The 24,010-nt window shown below is 47.9% G+C and overlaps 1 protein-coding gene across 1 annotated transcript in view; it reads right to left on the reverse strand.

The window, feature by feature from the left end:
* Positions 1-506: 506 nt before the first annotated feature.
* LOC140192455 (contactin-5-like) overlaps positions 507-24,010 on the reverse strand; it is a gene marked incomplete at its 3' end in the record, with an annotated part of 75,287 nt that continues 51,783 nt past the window's right edge. Inside the window, exons 9-15 of the mRNA XM_072250054.1 lie at positions 18,883-18,978; positions 15,770-15,973; positions 10,447-10,549; positions 6,767-6,948; positions 3,899-4,035; positions 922-1,051; positions 507-654 (exon numbers count right to left, since the gene is read on the reverse strand). Coding sequence (XP_072106155.1) covers positions 507-654; positions 922-1,051; positions 3,899-4,035; positions 6,767-6,948; positions 10,447-10,549; positions 15,770-15,973; positions 18,883-18,978 — 1,000 coding nt within the window. The remainder of the gene's footprint in view (positions 655-921; positions 1,052-3,898; positions 4,036-6,766; positions 6,949-10,446; positions 10,550-15,769; positions 15,974-18,882; positions 18,979-24,010) is intronic.

Here is a 24,010-nt window from a genome sequence, read left to right on the forward strand (position 1 = left end):
TTGTCAGGCCCTGAGGATTTATCTGCCTTACTTTGCCTCACTTTCATAGAATCTGTGTCCATCTCTCAGGTAAATACAGATGTAAAAAAATCCCCCATTACTTTTGGCTCCATACATAGATAACCAATCTGATCTTCTAGAGGACCATCTTTGTCTCTTGCTATCCTTTTGCTCTTAATATATCTGTAGAAACTCTTAGGATTCTCCTTCACCTTGATTTCTTTCTTTCCTTCCTTGCATTTCTTATACTCAAGTACCTCATTTATTCCTACCTGCCTATACCTGCTATGCATCGCCTTTGTTCCTTAACCAGGGCCTCAATATTTCTTGAAAACCAAGGTTCCCTAAACCTGTTATCCTTACCTTTTATTCTGACAGGCACATACACACTCGGTTCTCTCATAATTTCACTTTTGAAGGTCTCCCATTTACCAAGTACACCTTTACCAGAAAGCAGTCTGTCCTGGTCCAGGATTATCAGTGTTGAGAATGTCTCAGCCCGTTACCTTGCATTGGCCAGGGGCCTTGTACCCTTCCTCCAGCTGAGAGCCGCCTTGGGAGAGGACTGCGGTTTGCACTCAATGACCAGCTCCTGTCCGACACAGACGACGATCTCTCTCGGCAGTGGATGCAACTCAAAGCTTGGAGCGGAGGCTGTGAACAAACGTGGGAAATGTGAATGGCGTTGGGTGCCAAACTCTCTGGGGTGGGGCCCCCCCACACATGCTGGCCTTCATTAGGGACAGTCCTACACACACACTCAGTCCCTCACTGGGGACGGTACCACACACACACACTGACCTCACCGGGGGAATGTTCCCCCACAGACACACACACACACACGGCGTGCTCTATAGGCATTGCTGCCTCATGGCTATTTAGTGGTGAGTTTGTTCTTGCCGCACCAGCCTCTCACCTTACCCAGGATGCGGAGTTCAGCGTTGGAGTACAACTTCCCGTGTCTGTTCTCCGCCACGCACTGGTACATGCCCGCGTCGGACCTGTTGACGCGGGCGATGGTCAGCAGGCCGTTCCGCACCACCGCTCTGTTCTGCAGGGAAACACGTAGAAGTGTGACCCTTGACCCTGATCCTAGCGTTTTGACATGCAGTTGAGCCAGGGGTGGCCAGCTAGTCTCAGAGTTGCCCCCGACCCCCCCCCCCACCGCCCAAGTCTCCACGCTCCTGGTGAGAAGTATTCAGTGCCAGGCACGCTGAGGGCAGCAATCATGAGCCTCCTTCTGGGGAACTTTATACCCACCCCTGGCCAATCTCTTTTGTTCCCATCTCACACACACAGAAGTCCCTTCGGCCCGACTTCTCTGTGCGGTACAATTTTCCTTCATGAGCTAGTCCCATTTGCCTTGTTTTTAGCCCATTTCTGTCTCATCTTTCGTATTCAAGGACATGTAATTGCACTGGCCTCTACCACCTGTTTTAGCAGCTTGTTCCGTAAACCCACCTCCCTCTATGCGAAAAAGTTGCCCCTCAGGTCCGTTTTAAATCTCCTGCCTCTCAACTTAAACCTGTGTTCTCCACTGTCAAACTCTGGGGAAAAGACTGTGACCATCACCTTATCTGCAGTTCACGCGATTTTATAAACCTCCATTAAGTTTCACATCAGCCTCCGATGCTTCAGGGTAACCAGTCCCAGTATTTCCAGTCTCTCCATATAACTCAAGCCTTCTAGGCCCGGCAAAATATTTTCTTAACATAATGACCTCTTCCCTAGAGTGGCCGAACTGCACACCGTGCTCCTAAGTTTGTACATCTGTAACATGACGTCCCAATTCACGAAAGCCAGTGTGCCAAATGCCTTCTGCGTCTCTGGATCTACCTGACTATTGACCACAAGAGGAATCTGGAGGTGCACGAGCCAGTCCAGATTAGGGAACCGGAGATGGAGAGGGTCAGCAACTATGGGACGTTGGTGAAGAAGGTTCAGTACCTCGGCGTTATCATATCATAGGATCAGTCCTGGGACCAGCATGTAAATGCCCTCTCAATGATGGCATGACATCAGCTCTAATTCCTTAGAAGTTTTCATAGATTTGACAGGTCACCTTAAACTTTGACCAACGTTTACAGATGCACAGTGGAAAGCTTCCTGACTGGTTGTGCCATGGGCTGGTATGGAGACACCAATGCTAAGGGACAGAAAGGACTATAAACCCCAACTAATTTTTTAGAGATGCACAGTAGAAAGCATTCTTCTAGGGTGCACCACAACCTGGTATGGAAGTTATCCTGTCCAAGACCGGAAGAAGCTGCAGAAGATCGTGAACACGACACAGCACATCACACAAACCAACCTTCCATCCTTGGACTCACCTTACACTGCACGCTGTCGGAGCAGTGCTGCCAGGATAATCAAGGACACGACCCACCCAGCCAACACACTTTTCGTTCCTTTTCCCTCCAGGAGAAGGCTCAGGAGCTTGAAGACTCGTACGGCCAGATTTGGGAACAGCTTCTTTCCAACTGTGATAAGACTGCTGAACGGATCCTGACCCGGATCTGGGCCGTACCCTCCAAATATCCGGACCTGCCTCTTGGTTTTTTTGCACTACCTTACTTTCCATTTTTCTATTTTCTATTTATGATTTATAATTTAAATTTTTCACATTTACTATTGATTTGTAATCCAGGGAGCGGGAAGCGCAGAATCGAATATCGCTGTGATGATTGTACGTTCTAGTATCGATTGTTTGGCGACAATAAAGTATAAAGTTAAACATAACTCCTTGTAGGTGGCATCGCAGGTTGACAGGGTCATAAAGAAATCAATACACTGAGAATGGGAGTTGGGATCTTGTGTTGAAATTGATATTGGTGAGACCTAATTTGGAGTAATATGTGGTCACTTACCTGCAGGAAAGATATCAATAAGATTGAAAGAGTGCAGAGAAAATTTACAAGGATCTTGCTGGGACTTGAGGACCTGAGTTCCAGGGAATGGTTGAACAAGTTAAGGACTGAGTTCCCTAGAATGTAGAAGATTGAGGGGAGATTGGATAGAGGTATACAACATTGTGAGGGGTATAGTTAGGGTAAATGTAAGCTGGCTTTTTCCACCGAGTCTGGGTGTGACTAAAACTAAAGGTTATGAGTTAAGGGTGAAAAGTGAAATGTTTAAGGAGAATAAGAGGGGGAATTTCTTCACTGAGAGAGAGAGGGAGTGTGGAACAATCCCAAGTGCAGGTTTGATTTCAACATTTAAGGGAAATTTGGAGAGTTTCTTTCCGTATGCCATCAGTCTTATGAACACTTGAATTTTAGTCTATTATAAACCAAGTCCACCTGTACATACACAGGTATACCTCATTGTATATAGTTCACGATTATTTGCACTATTGTTTTGTTTGCTTTTTGATTCTGTACAGCGAGAGCTCAGGGAAACCGGCATCAAATAGTGAGGTAGTGGTCATGAGCCATTCAGAAATCTGTTGGCAGAAGGGAAGAAGCCATTCCTAAACCCCTGAGTGTGTGTCTTCAGGCTCCTGTAGCTCCTCCCTGATGGTAGTACTGAGAAGAGGGCATGATCTGGGTGATGAGTGTCCTTCATGATGGATGCCACTTTCTTGAGGCAGCACCTTTTGAAGATGTCCTCAGTGCTGGGGAAGCTAATGCCAATGGTGGAGCTGGCTGAGTTTACAACCCTCTGCAGCTTTTTCCGATTCTGTGCAGTGGCCCCTCCACACCAGATGGTGATGCAACCAGTTAGAATGCTCCCCACAGTACATCTGTAGAAATTTGCTGAAGTCTTTGGTGACCTACCAAATCTCCTCGCCCGGAATATTTACGCTCCCTGGCCCTCTCCCCCTGTCTGAACACAGGCCCCTTTGCGGCCGATGGAGTGGACCCCTGTTTCTCCCCGTGGCGTGTCTCTGGAGCCCCACCTGTGAGAGGAGGTTCTCGCCGTTCTTCAGCCATCGATAGCCGGGCTGCGGTCTCCCGCTGGCTCGACACTCCCAGCGCAGGTCCTGCCCGCTGTCCAGCGTGGTGTCGTTGAGGGGGCGTGTCCACTGAGGCCGGCCTGTGGTGACAGAGGCAGGAGGCTGAGAGAAGGGCTGTGCTGTGGGCACTGAGAGTGGGTCGTGGCGGAACGTGGGGACGCAAGGAGGCGACAGGAGGAAGGGAGGACAGCCCTGAACCCTCCCCCGCTTCCAGTGAGCTGCTCTGACCTTTGCCCTCTGAGGGGATGTTCAGCAGGTTGGTCACACCGTGTCATTTGCAGACAGCATGCGCACAGCAAGATCCCATCAGCATCTATGATCGGCTTCCAGCCAATGGGGACGGATCATTTCCTCAGCTACCAACCTCTGGATAGTCCATACACACCGCTCCCTCCTGCAATGCCCATTTCCTCGCTGCCCCTCCCATGACACAGCACTCCGAGATCAATCTAACCCTCCCACGTAGCCCTCCATTTTTCTATCATCCGTGTGCCTATCTCTTAACAGCCCCTAATATATCTGACTCTACCACCACTCCAGGCAGCCATGTACCCATCAATCTCTGTGTAAAAATTATCTCTGCTCCCCCCCCATACTTTTCTCCAATCACCTTGTAATTTTGCCCCCTCATTTTAGCCATTTCTGCCCTGGGAGAGGGTCTCTGGCTATCCATTTGATCTTTGCTTTTTATCATCTTGGACACCTCTCACTCTCCTTCTGTCCAAAGAGAAAAGCCTTAGCTCGCTTGACCTATTCTGATAAGACGTGCTCTCTAATCCAGACAGCATCCTGGTGAATCTCCTCTGCATTCTCTCTAAAGCTTCCAAATCCTTCCTATAATGTGCCTGCCTGTCCTGTTGACTCTCATGGGACAGATTCCACTAACAGACCTGCCCAACTAAGGGCCTCGGTGTTGCCTCGCTCTCTCTGTGACCTCCCGCAGCCCACCCCATTGTAGCTCACCTGCCCCCTCCCCCTGTGTGCATCTCTCAGTCTCTGCGGCTGTTCCCCCTTAGTGCTGACCCGGACACAGTGTGAGCAACACACACAAAACGCTGGAGGAGCTCAGCAGGCCAGGCAGCATCTGTGGATGGGAATAAGCAGTTGACGTTTCGGGGCAAAACCCTTCACCAGGACTGGACAGGAAGGGGGCAGAAGCCAGAAGGAGTAGGGGGTACAATCTGTGAGGAGATAGCTGACACCAGTTGAGGGGGAAGATGGGTGGCTGGAGGAGGGGGATGAAGTGAGAAGCTGGGAGTTGATAGGTGTCTGAGGAGGAATCTCGTGGGAAAGGAGAGTGGACCATGGGAGAAAGAGGAGGAGGGGGTCCAGAGGGAGGAGATGGGCAGGTGAGAAGAAGAGAAGGGGTAATAGGGGAGCCAGAAAAGGGAACGGGGAAGGAGGAAGTGGGGAGGTCTTACTAGAAGCTGGAGAGCTGATGCTCGTACCATGAGGCTGGAGGCTACCCAGACAGAATATGAGTGTTGCTCCTCAAACCTGAAGGTGGCCTCAACAAGGCAGTAGAGGAGGTCATGGACCGGCGTGTTGGAACGGGAGTGGAAAGTCAAGTTGAAATGGGTGGCCACCTTTCGCGGCAGACCAAACGGAGGCGCTTGACGAAGCAGTCCCCCAATCTACATCAGGTGTCATCGATGTAGAGGAGGCCCCACCGGCTGCACCGGAAACAATAGGAGAGACCCCGGTAGACTTACAGATGAAGTGTCGTCTCACCTGGAAAGACTTTTGGGGCCCTGAATGATGGAGAAGGAGGAGGTATAGGGGCCAGTACACTGGCTTGCTGTTAGCTTTATGAACCCCTAATTCTGTGTGACCCAGGATGAATCCCATCTTTCCCAGACTGCTGTGATAGAGAGCACTCTCACATCAGCCAGTACTTTCCAGCTTGATGTAGTATCCTCTCACAAGATACAAAAACTACAGCAAGCTCTCAGGGCATCAGTCTACCATCAGGACAGGACTTGTACGTGTCCAGGATAAAGAACCAGGCAGGAAAAAATCACCGCAAACACTACCCCCCCTCCACCCCCAACCAGCATACTGCCTTTTCCAAAAACTCCCTTCTGGAACGTGCGACAGGGCTGTTAAAACGAAAACCTCACATCATCTTAAATGTTTCTTTTCCCCCAGACAATTAATATGATCAATCATTCTAGTGACCACCCAACCTTCCTTATCTATTACCTCCATCTCGGCACTGCAAACACTTTTATAATGCTGTTTACTTTGTAAATACAGGCTGGTATTTATGTACACTGAATGTTGAAAAGCCTCAATAGAGTGGATGTGGAGCGAATGTTTCCTATGGCGAGGGAGTCTGGGACCAGGGGGCACAGCTTCAGAATGAAGGGGCGTCCATTAAGAACAGAGCTGAGGAGGAATGTCTTCGGTCAGAGAATGGTGAAACTGTTGAATTCGTTGCCACAGGCAGCTGCGGAGGCCAAGCCGTTGGATATATTTAAGACAGGGGATGACAAGTCCTTGATTGGTCAGGGTTTGAAAGGTTACAGGGAGAAGACAGTTGAGAGGGAAATAGATCAGCCATGATGGAACAGACTCAATGGGCTGAATGGCCTAATTCTGCTCCCATCTCTTATGGTCTTATGTTTTTATGCACATTATATTCCAAAACAGTACTTTAATCTCTACCTTATTATAATTCTTTATAATTGTTGAATGTTGTATGTCACGCCCTGACCAACCCCCCATAGCAAATATATGTGATGAACAAAGCTGATGCTTGAGAACCCGCCGTTCTCTACCGTGATTCCGCACGTCACCGCGAACACTCACTGTGGACGAGCAGGACGCCCCGGACAACGCTCTCCCCCCGCGAGTTCTCCGCCCTGCATTCGTAGGTGCCCGCGTCGCCTGCCTCGACGTTCAGGATCTCCAGGACAGCCCGAGACTTCCGCAGCCTTGCTCGGCTCGGCAGGTCACCGCTCGTCCTCCGCCAGCTGATGGTGGGAACTGGGCTGCAGGAAGGACGGGGCAACAGGTCGGGGATTGAGGCAAACACACACACACACACACAGCTGCAGTTAGGACAAGGGCTTCAGGTCAGGGATCTCTCACCAGTCCCACACAAGGTCACACAGACCTCCCCTATCACCACCCACTCTAACCTGTCCCACTCCCAACTTCCATCCTTCTGCAGTCAGTAGCAAGTTGTCCATCAGTGTTTCAGTACGAGAGATCAGGCTGCAGTTTTGCTCCCCCGCTCTGCTGTTAAGAAACTGCAAGGGTAAAAAGACCCCGATGGGATTTATATACAGGCTTCTGAATAGTAACCACGATGTTGGTTACAAATTACGTGGGAGATAGAAGATATGTGTCTAAAGGCCAGTGTTAGAGCAGTCAGTGGGATTTCAATAGGCAGGTAGCTTGGGAATATCAGATTAGTTCTGGATCCCAAGAGAGGGAATTTGTCGAATGCCTACGAGATGGATTTTTGGAGAAGAAGCTTGTCGTTGAAGCAACTAGGGGTATGGCAATTCTGGATTGGGTGCTGTGATTTGATTAGGCAACTTCAGGTAAAGGAACCCTTGAGAGGCAGTGATCATAATACAATAGAATTCACCCTGCGGTTTGATAGAGAGAAGCTTTATCAATAAAGGGAATTACAGAGGCATGAGAGAGGAGTTGTCCCAGTTGATTGGAAGGGGCCACTAGCAAGGATGACGGCACTGCAGCAATGGCTGGAGTTTCTGGCGGCAATTCAGAAGGCACCGTATAGATACATCCCAAAGATGAAGAAGTATTCTAAAGGGAGGAGGACACAACTGTGGCTGACAAAGGAACTCAAAGACAGCATAAAAACGAAAGAGAGGACAATTAATATAGCAAAAATCAGTGGAAAATTAAAGGATTGGGAAGCTTTTAAAAACCAACAGAAGGCAACTAAAAAAGCCATAGAGAGTGAAAATATGAAGGTTAGCTAGCCAATAATATTAAAGAGAAAACCAGAAGTATTTTTCAGATATATAAAGACTAAAAGTATTTTGTGTTAGTCTTCACTGTGGAAGGCACCAAGCAGTACACCAGAAATTCGGAAATGTCTAGGGCAAAGTGAGTGTAGTTGCTATTACCGAGGAGAAGGTGCTTGAGAAGCTGAAAGGTCTGTAGGCAGATAAGGCACCTCGACCAGACAGACTACACATCAGGGTTCTGAAAGAGGAAGCCGAATAGATTGTGGAAGTATTTGTAGTGATCTTTTAAGTTCTAGAATGGTTCTGGAGTGGTTCCAGAGGACTGGAAAATAACAAATATCGCACCTCTGTTTAAGAAAGAAGAAAGGCAAAAGTCAAGAAATTATAGGCCAGTTAACCTGGCTGGATGGTAAGATGTTGGAGCCATTATTAAGGATGATGTTTCGGGGTACTTGGAGGCACATGGTAAAATAGGCTGTGGTCAGCTTGGTTTCCTTAAGGGGAAAACTTGCCTGACAAATGTGTTGGAATTCTTTGAGGATATAACAGGCAGGATAGACAAAGAAGAATCAGTGGGTGTTGTTTACTTGGATTTTTAGAAGAGCTTTGAAAAAGTGCCACACATGAGGCTGCTAAACAAGATAAGAGCCCATGGTATTACAGGAAAGACATTAGCATAGATAGAAGACTGGCTGTTTGGCAGGAGGAATAGAGTGGGAATAAAGGGAGCCTTCTCTGGTTGGTTGGCTGCCGATGGCTAGTGGTCCTCCACAGGAGTCAGTATTGGTACTGCTTCTTTTCACATTATATGTCAAAAGATTTGGATGATGATTTAATCACTTTGTGGCCGGGTTTGCTGACAAGACAAAGATAGACGGAGGGACAGGTAGTGTTGAGGAAGCAGGAGTCTGTGGAAAGACTTAAATTAGGAGAATGGGCAAGAAAAGTGGGCATATAGAATTTAGTGTTGGGAAATGTATGGTTGTGCACTTTGGTACCAGGAATAAAATGTGTAGATTATTTTTAAATGGGGAGCAAATGTAGAAATCAGAGGTGCAAGGGGACGTGGGAGACCTTGTGCAGGATAATTTGCCGGTTGAGTCTGTGGTCATCATTAGCATCATCATGTGCCGTGTGGTATGACGTGGGCGATCGTCGTTCCATCACCATGATTGTCCTTGGCAAATTTTTCTACAGAAGTGGTTTGCCATTGCCTTCTTCTGGGCAGTGTCTTAACAAGACGGGTGACCCCAGCCACTGTCAATACTCCTCAGAGATTGTCTGCCTGGCGTCAGTGGTCACACCACCAGGACCTGTGATCTGTGATAGCTGCTCATACGACCATCCACCACCTGGTCCCACGGCTTCACATGACCCTGGTTGGGGGCGAAGCAGGTGCCACACCTTGCCCAAGGGTGACCTGAAGGAGTGCCTTACACCTCCTTTGGTAGAGATGTATCTCCACCCCATCACCCAGTCGGTGGTAAGGAAAGCAATGTTAACATTCATTTGGAGAGGACTAGAATACAAAAGCAAGGATGTAATGCTGAGGCTTTATAAGGCTTTGGTCAGACTGCACTTGGAGTATTGTGAGCAGCTTTGGCCCCCTTATCTGAGAAAGCATGTGCTGACGTTGGACAGAGTTCAGAGGAAGTTCATGAGAATGATTCTGGGAATAAAAGGGTTAATGTTTGAGGAGTGTTTGATGCCCCTGGGCCTTTATTCACTCGAATTTAGAAGAATGATGGTGAATCTCTTTGAAACCTATCGAATAGAGTAGACTTGGAGAGGATATTTCCTTTAGTGGGGGAGTCTAGGACCAGAGGGCACAGCTTCAGAATAGAAGGGCGTCCATTTAGGACAGAGATGAGGAGGAATTTCTTTAGCCAGATGATGGTGACTCTATGGAGTTTGTTGCCACAGGCAGCTGTGGAGGCCAAGTCCTTGGGTGTACTTAAAGTGGAGGTTGATAGATTCTTGATTTGTGAAGGTCATGGGGAGAAGGCAGGAAAATGGAGTTGAAATAGATAATAAATCAACCATGATGGAATTGCAGAGCAAACTCGATGAGCTGAATAGCCTAATTCTGCTCCTATGTCTATGGTCTTATTCCCCCCCCCCCCCACTCCCCGTCTCTCTTCACACCTTTCACATTCCCTTTCTCACTCTCTCTCCCTCCATTTCTCACATTCACCTCTCCACACTCTCCCACCTCTCACATTCCCCCTCTCCACACTCTCCCACCTCTCACATTCCCCCTCTACTCTCTCTCCCACCTCACATTCCCTCTATCTACTCTCTGTCCCCTACCTTTCAGGTTCCCCTTCTCTCTCCTCCTCTCTCATCCCCTCTCTCCGATCTCTCTCCCCACCTCTCATATTTCCCATTTCCACTTTCTCTCTCCCCCCCCCCACCCCACTTCTCCACTCTCTCCAAAACACCCCCCTCTTCCCACACCACCCCCCAGTCTCTGCCTGTGTTACTGCACTGCTGGCGGACTGAGACCCGGCTGCGGCCCTTGACGCGGGTTCATGACGCACTCACTTGCCCAGAGCGAAGCACTCGAGAGCCGCCGTCGTTCCCTGCAGGACCTGGACCACGGAGGGGAAGTGGACCTCCATCTTGGGTTCGTACTCCCCCATCACACCTGGGGAAAGGAGGAGAGCCAGGGGGATGAGGCACCGCTTCACATCACCCTGCCAGGTTGCCCTGCACCCCTACCGTCCAGGCAGCCATCCAAACTTCTCTTAAACATTGCAATTGAGCATGCACCCATCAATTCTGTTGTCTGCTCGATCCACACTCACTCCACCTCTGAGTGAAGATGTTCCCGCCTCAGTTTCCCTTAAATATTTCACCTTTCTCCCTTAATCTATGATCTCTGGTTGTAGTCCCACCCAACCCCAGTGGAAAAAGCCTGCTTGCATTTACCCCTTACAATTTTGTATACCTCTATCAAATTTCCCCTCATTCTCCTACGCTCCAAGGAATAAAATCCCAATTTAATCAACCTTTTCCTATAACTCAAGTCCTCAAGTCTCAGCAACTTCCATGTAAATATTCTTCGCAATCTTTTCATTTTATTCATACCTTTCCTGTAGGTAGGTGACCAGAACTGTACACAGTACTCCAAATTAAGTCTTACCAACCTCCTATACAACCTAGCGTCAGGGTCCCCGGGTATGGGGGAGAGGCCAGCTTTGGGTGTCAGAGGTACTGATGTGGACAGAAGGAGAAGCCACAAGGCACTCACAGTACTATGCACAGTTCAGGCTGCCATATTATGAGGAAGAAGTTCACCAGGATGCTGCCTGGATTAGAGAGCATAGAAACATAGAAAATAGGTGCAGGAGTAGGCCATTCAGCCCTTCGAGCCTGCACTACCATTCAGTATGATCATGGCTGATCATCCAACTCAGAACCCTGTACCTGCCTTCTCTCCATATCCCCTGATCCCTTTAGCCACAAGGGCCACATCTAACTCCCTCTTAAATATAGCCAATGAACTGGCCTCAACTGTTTCCTGTGGCAGAGAATTCCACAGATTCACCATTCTCTGTGTGAAGTTTTTCCTCATCTCGGTCCTAAAAGGCTTCCCCTTTATTCTTAAACTGTGACCCCTTGTTCTGGACTTCCCTGACATCGGGAACAATCTTCCTGCATCTAGCCTGTCCAATCCCTTTAGAATTTTATACGTTTCAATCAGATCCCCCCTCAATCTTCTAAATTCCAACGAGTATAAGCCTAGTCGATCCAGTCTTTCATCATATGAAAGTCCTGCCATCCCAGGAATCACTCTGGTGAACCTTCTTTGTACTCCCTCTATGGCAAGGATGTCTTTCCTCAGATTTGGAGACCAAAACTGCACACATTACTCCAGGTGTGGTCTCACTAAGGCCTTGTACAACTGCAGTAGTACCTCCCTGCTCCTGTACTCGAATCTTCTTGCTATGAATGCCAGCATACCATTCGCCTTTTTCACCGCCTGCTGTACCTGCATGCCCACTTTCAATGACTGGTGTATAATGACACCCAGGTCTTGTTGCACCTCCCCTTTTCCTAATCGGCCACCATTCAGATAATAATCTGGTTTCCTATTTTTGCCACCAAAGTGGATAACTTCACATTTATCCACATTAAATTGCATCTGCCATGAATTTGCCCACTCACCTAACCTATCCAAGTCACCCTGCATCCTCTTAGCATCCTCCTCACAGCTAACACTGCCGCCCAGCTTCGTGTCATCCGCAAACTTGGAGATGCTGCATTTAATTCCCTCATCCAAGTCATTAATATATATTGTAAACAGCTGGGGTCTGTACTGTAAGGAGAGGCTATGGTGCACCTTAGAACGTTACAGCACAGAATAGGCCCTTCAGCTCATGATCTCGTGCAGAATTCTGTAAAGGTTCATTTGCAGGTTGAGTAGGCGGTGAGGAAGGCAAATGCAATGTTAATATTCATTTTGAGAGGACTAGAGTATAAAAGCAAGGATGTAATGCAAGCACTGTCAAGGCCTCACTTTGAGTATTGTGAGCAGTTTTGGGTCCCTTATCTAAGAAAGGATGTCTAACATGAGAACGGACGCCAGACGCTTCAGCCCGAAACGTCGACTGTTTACTCTTTCCCACAGATGCTGCCTGACCAGCTGAGTTCCTCCAGCATTTTGTCTTGTGTTGCTAAGAAAGGACATGCTGATATTGGAGAGGGTTCAGAGGAGGTTCTCGAGAACGATTCCTGGGAATTAAAGGGTTACCGTATGAGGACCAAAAGATGAGTCTGCAATTCACTGGAATTCAGAAGAATAAAGTGGGGGGGTGGGGGGAGGTTCTCATTGAAACATGTCAAATGTTGAAAGGCCTTGATAGGGTGGATGTGGAGAGGACGTTTCCTGTGTGGGGGAGTCCAGGACCTGAGGGCACAGCCTCAGAATGGAGGGATGTCCATTTAGAATGGAGATGAGGAGAAATTTCTTTAGCCAAGGAGTGGTGAATCTGTGGAATTCGTTACCACAGGCAGTTGTAGAGGCCAGGTCTTGGGTATATTTAAGGTAGAGGTTGATCGGTTCTTGATTAATCTGAGCATGAAGGGATAAGGGAGTGGGTGGGGGGAGGCAGGAGGGAAGTGGATCAGCCATGATGAAACGATGGAACAGACTCGATGGGCCAAATGGCCTAATTCTGCTCCTATATCTTATGGTCTAAGCAATTGTTAAATTTCAGGTTTTGATTTAATTGTTAAATCGTTTAAGATCAATCTAACCGTTCCCTCCCACAGAGCTCTCCATTTTTCCCTATCATCTTGCGCCTATATAAGAGATCCTTAAATGTCCCTAATGTATCTGCCGCTGCCGCTACCCCGGTAGCCGTCACTCTCGGTGTAAATAAAACCTACCTCTGACAACCTCCCTACACTTTCCCCCAATCACCTTAAAATCATGACCCCTCATATTAGCCATTTCTGCCCTGGGAAAAAGTCTCTGGCTGTTCACTCGATCAATGTCTCTTTTATAAGTAAAGGATACAAAAAAGGCTGAACACAGGAGTGTTCATGGGTTCATGGACTGGTCAGGAATCTGATGGTGGAGGGAAGTTGAGTGTGTGTCTTCAGGTTCCTGTACTGCAAAGAAACAGGCCCCCTGAGAAGTTTTCAGAATTTCTGTAATACCCTGGGCTCTTATCCTGTTTAGCAGCTTCATGTGTGGCACCTTGTCAAAGGCCTCTGCAAATCCAAGTACACAACATCCACCGATTCTACTGTGTCTATCCTGCTTGTTATTTCCTCAAAGAATTCCAACAGATTTGTTGGGCAAGATTTCCCTTTGAGGAAACCACGCTGAATTCAGCGCATTTATCATGTGCCTCCTGGAAACCTCATCCTTAGTAATGGACTCTACCACCTTTCCAACCACAGAAGTCAGGAATTATAATTTTCTTTCTTCTGCCTCCCTCCCTTTTTAGGGAGTAGAGTGATATTTTCCAGTTCTCCAAAAACCATTCCAGAATTTATTGGATCTTGAATGATTATTACTAATGCCTCCACAATCTCTGAGCTACCTCTTTCAGAAGCCCTGGGGTGTCGTCTATCTGGTCCAGGTGACTTATCTGCGTTCAGACCATTCAGTTTCCCAAGCACCTTCTCCTTAGTATTTGTGACTACACTCACTTCTCCCCCCGACGTTCTTGAATTTCTGACACACTTTTGGTGTCTTCCACAGTGAAGACTGACACAAAATACTTGTTCGCCATTTCTTCATCCACCATTTCTGTCATTTTCCAGCAATCCGATATCTACTCTCGCCTCTCTTTTACTCTTTGTATATCTGAAAAAGCCTTTGGTATCCTCTTTTATATTGTTGACTATTTTCTCTCCTTATTCTGTTGTTTTAGTTTCCTTCTGTTGGTTTTTAATAGCTTCTCAATCTTCCAGCTTCCCTCTATGTTACATTATATGTTCTGTCTTTTGATTTTATGTTGCCTTTGATGGCCCCTGTCAGCCATGCTTGCCTCATCGTCCCTTTAGAATACTGCTTCTTCTTGGGATGAACATTCTGTGCCTTCCAAACTGCTCCCAGAAACTCCGGCCATCGCTATCCTGCCATCATCCCTGCTAGTGTCCCCTTCCAGTCAACTTTGGCCAGCTCCTAGCTCATCCTCTGTACTCCCTTTACTGCTCTGATACTGATACAGATACATCTGACTTTAGCTTCTCCCTCTCAAACTGCAGGATGGATTTTATCATACTGTGATCACTGTCTCCTAAGGGTTCCTTTAACTCAAGCTCTCTAATCAAGTCTGGTTCATTACACAACACCCAATCCAGAATTGCCTTTCCCCTAGTGAGCTCAACCACAAGCTGCTCTGAAAAGCCATCTCATAGGCATTCGGCAAATTTCTTCTCATGAGATCCTGCACCAACTTGATGTTCCCAGTTTATTGAAATCCCCCACGAATATCATAACATTGCCTTTTTTACATGCCTTTTCCTGTTTTAATTTGCACCAAACATCCTGGCTACTTTTCAGGGTCTGTATATAACACCATCAGATTCAACCTTAACACAAGAAATCCTGCAAATATTGGAAATATTGTCCACGCACAAAATCCTGCAGGATCTCAGCAGATCAGACAGCATCCGTGGAAATGAACAGTCAATGTCTGTTTCCTTGTAGTGTCTTAACTCCAAGGATTTCTTCAAACACAGGGATTCTATATCTTCTTATCCTATGTCCTCTTTGTCTCAGGATTTGATTTCAATTGTACCAACAGAGCCACCCCACTCCCTCTGCGCACAACCCTGTCCTTTCGATATATGTATCCTTGGATGTTAAGCTCCCAGCTGTGATCTTCTTTCAACCACGGCCTCTCACCCGTGTACCTATCCAAACATTCCTTAAAAATTACAATTGAACCGCATCTATCACCTCCTGTGGCAGCTCATTCCACATAATCAACACCCTTCATGTGAAAACGTGGCCCCTCAGATCACCTTGAAATCTTTCACCTCTTACCCAAAACCATGTCCCTAGTTTTGGAGTCCCCTACCCTGGGAAAAGGCCATTATCTTATGTCTCATATAATGAGGAAAAAACCTCTCAAACAGATTCTCCCTGCTTCACAATATCTCCCCGCTGCCCCCCCCCACACACACACACAGAGTCCCTCCCACACACACACTCTCACATATATGCAGCCTTTCTCTCTCTCTCTCTCTCTCTCTCTCTCTGTCACTCTTTCACAGCCCACCCCCTCAGGCCTTCTCTTTGCCCTCTACCTAGGATGGGGTTTTTTACCGCAGCCATGTGTGGGAGGCAGGAGTCCCAGCTTTGTGCGCGTGTGTGAGAGACGGTGGGGGTGGGGGGACTTACCGTCCTTACGGAGGGTGAGGGAGGTGGGGGGGCTCAGCACCCTGCGGCCGCTCTGCCCGTCCTTCAGCTGGCAGATGTAGCGGCCCACGTCCGCCGGTGTGGCTTTGGCGACGTACAGGTTCCCCGTCACCTGGGAGACGAACCGGCGGCTGTCCTCTTCCACCGAACGGGGCAGGGCGCCGTACACCCAGGAGTAAACCACCTCTGGGAAGTCGGGAAGAATAGGGGAGGGAGAGTGGAATGGGGAGAGGGAAAAGGGCAGTGGAAGAGGGGTTCAGGACAAGGGGAGGGGAGAGGGGGTGAAAAGGAGAAAGAGAGCATGGAGAAAATGGGAATAGTTCAGAGAGGGGACAAAGGAGAGAGCGAGCAGGGACAGAGGGGGGTTAGGGAGGATAGAAGGGATGAAGAAGAGAGTGGGAGATAGAGGAGGGGAGGAAGAGTGGACATTATGGTTCAGCGAGGGGAATGGGGGACATGGAGAGATGGGGGCGGGGAGAGAGGGGTTCGGGTTCAAGAGGGGTGGATGTGAGGGACAGGATCAGGAGGACAGGGCAAGGGAGATGTAATGGGGTAGAGAGAGAGGGAAGTGTGGTAGGAAGTTAGGGGATTGGGGAAAACATTGGAGGATGGGGGCAAGGAGACAGTGGAATTGAGAGATAGAGAGGGAAGGTGTAGTGAAGAGGAAGACAAGGATCGGGGAGGGTGAAGTGGGGGGAAGGAACAAACACATTATCTCACATTCACATCTCCCATCACTCTGCCCAACTCTCCAATCCATCTATTTCCCTCTTTACCTCGTCTTCTCCTTCCACACTCACTATCCTGTCATCTGCAGACTTGCATATCAGGACATGTCCAATTGCATCTGCCTTATTTCAAAGCACAGTGACCCAGTGCCAACCCCTGGGGTACATCACAGGTCAGGAAAATACCCTTACCCTCCTGTATGGATCTGGTGTGCCCTGGGGTCCCTAGGCCGTGACGATTGGGACCTGTTTACTGTGATGTGGGACCTCGACAAAAGTCTCACTGAAGTCCATGTGAGGTGTTTGAAGGCCGGCGATGTGGGTCAGTGATGGAGGACATCCACAGCTGTCTCAGGTTAGCAGCTCGCTGGATCAGATAGCCGTGAGAGCAGGAGGTATGAGGGCTACTGAATTGGCGTCCCATCGTCGTCTAGTCTGGGCGTTCATACTGAAGGTCAAAGCTCGAAGGTCGATCGGAAGTGCGGAAAGTTGGAAGCCGATGGTCAAAGCCAGGAGACTGGAGGGTGCAGGCCCGTCCTGGAGTTGGAGGGGTGTGAGTGTGTGTGTGAGTGCGTAGAAGGAGATTTGTTCTGTTGTTGCATTGTTGCTTGTTGTGTTCTGTGTTGTTCTGAGCATTGTGAACATGATGTGTGGTGACACTTGCCCCCCCCCCCCCACCCTCAGCACATCCTTTGGGTGTGCTGGTTGTTAACGCAACGATGCACTTTGATGTGATTAATAAAACAGAATCTGGATATAAATCATGCGTTCCCACTCTGCCTTCCCCAGTCTTCAAAGATTCAAAATACATTTATTATCAAAGTGTGTATGCAGTACACAACCCTGAGATTTGTCTTCTCCCACAGACAGCCATAAAACAAAGAAAACCATGGCACCCATTCAAAGGAAAAACATCAAACGCCCCACCCAGCGTGCAAAAGAAAAACAAATCACGCAAGTGACAGAAAAAACGACTGAAAAACACAGAATACAAAACACCAACCCCTAACGTCATCGGAAGAGTCCAGGCATATTCAGTTCAGTTCAATCTAGCGCCGTGTTGTTCGTTAACGGCAAGCCGCAGAGCCAGTCGGCCCCGATCAAATTCATACAAAATAGCAACAAAAAAGGAGCCATCAGACACCAGAAGCACATCGTAATGTGAGCTACAGAGGCCAATCCACAAACTGCATCGATTAAACTCTGCCCAAGACCCAGGACTCCAGCATCAAGCAAGGGAGAGAGAGACCATTTAAACGCAAGTTCCTTCCTCTGGGGGCAGCTAGTGGGAGGGAGAGAAAGAGAGACCATCACATGCAGACGCCTTCCTCCGTCAGCAGAGAAAGACAGATGCGGGTAGACAGTGCTGATCACCCATTCACCTTCCGCTCTCCCCTCAATGATTTCAACCTTCCCTGATGCTTTAATCGGTGAGAAATGGAGTCGATCATGGGCTCGCCTCCTGTACCCAGGTCTTGACAGCGCACGCTTCGCTCAAAACCTCGCCGAACATCCTCGGAGACAGTAAAGTGCCAGATCGCTCAATCAGCGACTAGACTTTCCTCCAATCACCTTAAAATTATGCCCCTCATATTAGCTATTTCTACCAATCAATTAATGCCTCTTATCACCTTGTACACCTCTATCAATAATAATAATAAATACTTTATTGATCCCGAATGGGAAATTCATTCATTACAGTGGTAACATTCATAAACACACTTAGCAGAGTGCAGACTTCATAATAAAGTGCGGAATAATAATATACCAATGTGTAACAATTTGCAATAATGTGCAATAATAATGTATGAAATGAACTGTTGTATATGCTTATTGCATTTGGTAGGAGAGAACCTCTATGACGATCCTTGTGACAGCAGAACTGAATGAATCCATTCGAAGGGGTCCTCTGCTGCTTTTTCAGTAGGTCATGGAGAGGATGTGCTAGATTGTCCATAATGGATCACAGTTTGTTTAGTGACCTCCTCTCCACCACTAACTCAAAAGAGTCCAGGTTGTAGCCAAGGATGGAATCAACCTTTTTGATGAGCTTATATAATCTTTCTGAATCACCAGCACCGACGCTGCTCTCATTAGTCAGCTGGTGGCATATATGTACTTTGATAATAAATTTACTTTGAACTTTGATCGCTGGCACTGTAGAGCGTTAAGCTAACCGCTACACTACCATGATTGCACTGAGTTTCTGACCAAGCACCCTTACACCCTCACCAACTAGTATCGCCCACTCCTCTTATCCCTTCCCTCCCACTCCGTCCCACCCCACGTCAATTCCAGAACCTTTCGATCCTTGCCTCTTTAACCCTCGCTCTCCCCAGCTGACACATGGACAGAGAGGTGGCTCACCTGTGGTGTGTGAAGGTGCAGAGCACATTAGCACCACGCCCTGTCCCTCACGCACGGACACCGGCCCACGCTGGTGATCACTGAAGTTACTGAGATCTGAAAGACAGGAGCAGAAAGAAATACTCATTGTGAATCCCGGGGTCAAACACAAAGAGAAGATCCTTCCGCACCATCCCATCACACAGTCCCAGGGTCAGACACAGTAAAGCTCCCTCCACACTGTCCCATCACACACTCCCAGGGTCAGACACAGAGTGAAACTCCCTCCACACCATCCCATCACATACTCCCGGGGGCAGACACAGAGTGAAACTCCCTCCACACCATCCCATCACACACTTTCGGGGTCAGACACAGAGTGAAGCTCCCTCCACACCGTCCCATCACACACTCCCGGGGTCAGACACACAGTGAAGCTTCCTCCACACCGTCCCATCACACACTCCCGGGGTCAGACACAGAGTGAAGCTCCCTCCGCACCGTCCAATCACACACTCCCGGGGTCAGACACAGAGTGAAGCTCCCTCCGCACCGTCCAATCACACACTCCCGGGGTCAGACACAGAGTGAATCTCCCTCCACACCGTCCCATCACACACTCCCGGGGTCAGGCACAGAGTGAATCTCCCTCCACACCGTCCCATCACACACTCCCGGGGTCAGACACAGAGTGAAGCTCCCTCCACACCGACCCATCACACACTCCCGGGGTCAGACACAGAGTGAAGCTCCCTCTACACCGTCCCATCAAACTCCCAGGCTTAGACACAGAATGAAGTTCCCTCCACACCGTTCCATCACACACCTGGGGTCAGATATTGAGCAAGGTTCCCTCCACACCAGAATTCAAAGTAAATTTATTATCAAAGTCCATATATGTCACCATATTGAGCCCTGAGATTCAGTTTATCATGGGCATATTCAGTAAGTCCAAGAAACACAATAGAATCAATGAAAGACCCCACCCAACAGAACAGACAGATAACCAATGTATAAATGACAACAAACTGCAAATACAAAAGGAATAAATATTGGGAACTGAGATGAAGAGCCCTTGAAGTGAGTCCATTGGTTGTGAGAATATTTCAATGTTGGGGTGAGTGAAGTTGAATAAAGTTATCTCCTCTGGTTCAAGAGTCTGATGGTTGAGGGGTAATAACTGTTCCTGAACCTGGTGGTGTGAGTCCTGAGGCTCCTGTAACACCTTCCTAATGGCAGTAGAGAGAAGAGACCCTGTCCTGGGTGGTGGGGGTCCCTGATGATGGATGCTGCTTTCCTGCAGTAGTGCTTCATGTGGATGTGCTCAGTAGTACGGAGGGCTATTCCTGTGAAGGACTGGGCTGTATCCACTATCTTTTGTAGGATTTTCCATTTAAAGACATTGGTGTTTCCATACCAGGCTGTGATGCAGCCAGTCAATATACTCTCCTCCACACATCTATAGTAGTTTGTCAAAGTTTCAGATGTCATGCTGAATCTCCTCAAACTTCTTAGGAAGTCGAGATGCTGCCGTGATTTTGTTGTAGTGCCACTTGTGTTCTGAACCGTGGACAGATCCTCTGAAATGATAACATGGAGGAATTTAATGAGGAATCTCTTCGTCTAAATCCTCATTGTGAACTGGCTCATGGACCTCTGGTTTCCTCCTTCTGAAGTCAATAATCATCTTGGTCTTGCTGACATTGGGCGAGAGGTTGTTGTTGTGGCATCACTCGGCCAGATTTTCAATTTCCCCCCTGTATGCTGATTCGTCACCATTTGATTTGGCCAATGACGGTGATGTCATCAGCAAACTTAACCACACAGCCACAAGTGTAAGGTGAGTAGAGCAGGGGCTAAGCACACAGCCCTGTGGTGCACCTGTGCTGATGGAATTATGGCAGAAATGTTTTTTGCCAAACTGAACTGACTGGGGTCTGAAAGTGAGGAAACCAAAGATCCGATTGCACAAGGAGGCATTGAGGCCAAGATCTTGAAGGTTATTGATTAGTTTTGAGGGGACGATGGTACTGAATGCCAAGGCGTTGCTGATGAAGAGCATTCTGATGTATGCATTTTTAATGTCCAGATGTTCCAGGGTTGAGTGAAGAGCCAATGAAAAGCCACCCACTGTGGACCTGTTGTGACAGTAGACAGACTGGAGTGGATTCAACCCATCGGACCCTTGCAGAGCAGCATGTTTTTTTGGAAAAGCGAAGAAAAATGTTTTTAAAGCATTTTTTTTTCAAGCTCCGTATGTGTGGCTTTGGCTTGGGATTGATGGTTTACAAGAGGCTGGTTCTAACAGCCCAGGGTTTAGCACACTGCATGGAATCTAACCACCCTCAGTGAAAAACATTCTGGGGACAGGAGAGCTCCCCCAGATCACGTGGACCTATTCTTGTCTCAGTTCCTTTGCTGTGCAGTTCATAGAACATTATAGCATAATACAGGCCCTTTAGCCCACAATGTTGTGCTAACCTTTTAACTTATTCTAAGAAAATAGCTAACCCTTCCATCCTACATAGCCCTCCATTTTTCTATCAGCTATGAGTCTATCAAAGAGTCTCTTAAATGCCCCCAACGTATCTGCCTCTACCACCACTCCTGGCAGCCCATTCCACACACCCACCGCTCTGTGTCAAAAACCTACCTCAGATTTTCCCCTATACTTTCCTCCAATCACCATAAAATCATGCCCCCTCATATTATTCATTTATTCCCCGGGAAAAAGTCTATGGCGATCCACTCAACCTCTGTTTCTTATCATCTTATACATCTCTATCGTCACCTCGTCCTCCTTCGCTCCAAAGTGAAAAGCCCCAACTCTTTAAACCTATAAGACGTGCTTCTCTAATCCAAGCCTGCTAAATCTCCTCGTCATCCTTTCTATAATGAGGCAACCAAAACTGAACACAATACTTCCAGTATGGTCTATTCAGGGTTTTGTAGAGCTACAAGTAGCTCTTGAACTCAATCCCCCAACTGATTAAGGCCAACACACCATACACCTTCTTAACCACCCGATCAACTTGTGTAGCAACTTTGAACATGAATCCCCAGATCCCTCTGTCCCTCCACACTGCTAAGAATCCTGCCATTAACCCTGTATTCTGCCTTCAACCTTCCAAAGTGAATCACTTCACACTTTCCGGGTTGAGCTCCATCTGCCAGTTCTCAAACCCAGCCCTGCATCCTGTCCATGTCCCGTTGTAACTTACGACAACCATCCACACTGTCCACCGCACCTCCAACCTTAGGCCCACTGTGTCAAAGTCGAACTTCGATAGATGCAGAGTGGAGTGTATCCTAACTGGTTGCATCCCAGCCTGATATGGAAACATCAATGTCCAGAAACAGACACATCTATGGAAAGTGTTGTACTTAGCCCAGTCCATCACAAGCAAAGCCCTCCCCACCATGGAGCGTATTTACATAGAACAAGAAAGCAGTATCCATTATCTAAGACCACCTCTCACTACTACCAACGGGGAGGAGATACAGGAGTCTGAAGACCCACACTCAATCATTCTTACCTCCTCAACCATCAGATTTCTGAACTTCCCATGAACACCATCTCATAATTCTTTCTTTTTTTTAGTTATAGTCAGTCCAGAAACAGGCCCTTCAGCCCATCTATTCCATGCCGAACCATTTAAACTCCCTACTCCCATCAACCTGCACCAGGACCATGGTCCTCCAAACCCTTCCCATCCATGTACCTATCCAATCTTCTTGTAAACGTTGAAATCAAAATTGTATCCACCCTTTTCACTGGCAGCTGGTTCCGCACTCTCACCATCCTCTGAGTGAAGAAGTTCCCCTTAAACCTTTCACTTTTCACCCATGACCTCTCATTGTAATCCTATCCAACCTCCGTGGGAAAGCCTGCTTTCATTTACCCTATCTTAGGGTTAAAGTCTGTCCCGAGCCTTGTGGCCCATCATGCCGGTTTCTGTGGCATGAAGCGACTGAGAGTACAAGACTCCCCCCCGCCCCCAACCCTGGATAGGACGCCAGTCTATAGCAAGGTTGACCCCCAGCATTTGCCTTGCCGGTACCCATTTTCAGCTGGGTGGACTGGAGCAGTGTGTGGTTAAGTGCCTTGCTCAAGGACACAACACGCTGCCTTGGCCAAGACTCGAACCCATGACCTTCAGATCGTGAGCCCTAATCACTTGGCCGCGCGCCACACTCATTTAGACCCCTCATAATTCTGTATACTTCTATCAAGTCTCCCCTGAATCTTCCATGCTTCAGGGAATAAAGTTCTAACCTACTCAAACTTCCCTCATCACTCAGTCCCGGCAGTGTCCTTGTAAATTTTCTCTGCACTCTTTCAACCTTGTTTCCATCTTTCCTGTAGACAGGAGACCAGAACTGCACACAGTACTCCAAATTAGGTCTCACCTATGTCTTATACAACTTCAGCATAACTTCTCACTGGTACCATGTATTTATTGTACTAATTTATAGTCATTTTGGCAGATATATTAGGGGCATTTAAGAAACTCTCTGATAGGAACAGGGATGGTAGAAAAATGGAGCCATGTGGGAGGGCAGGATTTGATTGATCTTAGAGTAGGTTACAAAGTCAGCACAATATCGTGGGCCGAAGGGCCTGTACTGTGCTATTCCTTTCTCTGTTCTAAATTTATGTCTTTACACTGTACTGCTGCCACATAAACAACAAATTTCGCATTGTATAAATCCATGATAATCAACCTGATTCTGACTCTAAGCTTCAATCCCTCAATCTTTCAAATATTTATCTGTCTCCACTTTAAATCTGGTCTCTAACCTCACCTCCCCCTTGGGAGGCAAAGAATTCCAGAGATTCACCTCCCTCTGTGAGAGAGGAGATCTCTCCACATGTCAGTGTGAAACGAGCAGCCCCTCACTGTGTACCTGTGTCCGCCCCCTCCACCTGTCCGTACCCCTCCCACTGGTGCAACTGTCCGCCCATCATCTGCCTTATCAAGTCCTCTTTGGGACTCGCATGTCCGAGCAGTCTCCTTTCATTCTTCTGGGATTCGGACTGACAGAGAGGGAGGGAGTGAAATTGAACAAATAAGGAGAAGATGAGAGATGGCTGGAGGACAGACAGGGATGGAGGCAGAGACAAGGGAGAGAAAAAGAGGTGGATCAA

Source organism: Mobula birostris, unplaced genomic scaffold (assembly GCF_030028105.1).
Source record: "Mobula birostris isolate sMobBir1 unplaced genomic scaffold, sMobBir1.hap1 scaffold_1387, whole genome shotgun sequence".
Classification (NCBI taxonomy): domain Eukaryota; kingdom Metazoa; phylum Chordata; class Chondrichthyes; order Myliobatiformes; family Myliobatidae; genus Mobula; species Mobula birostris.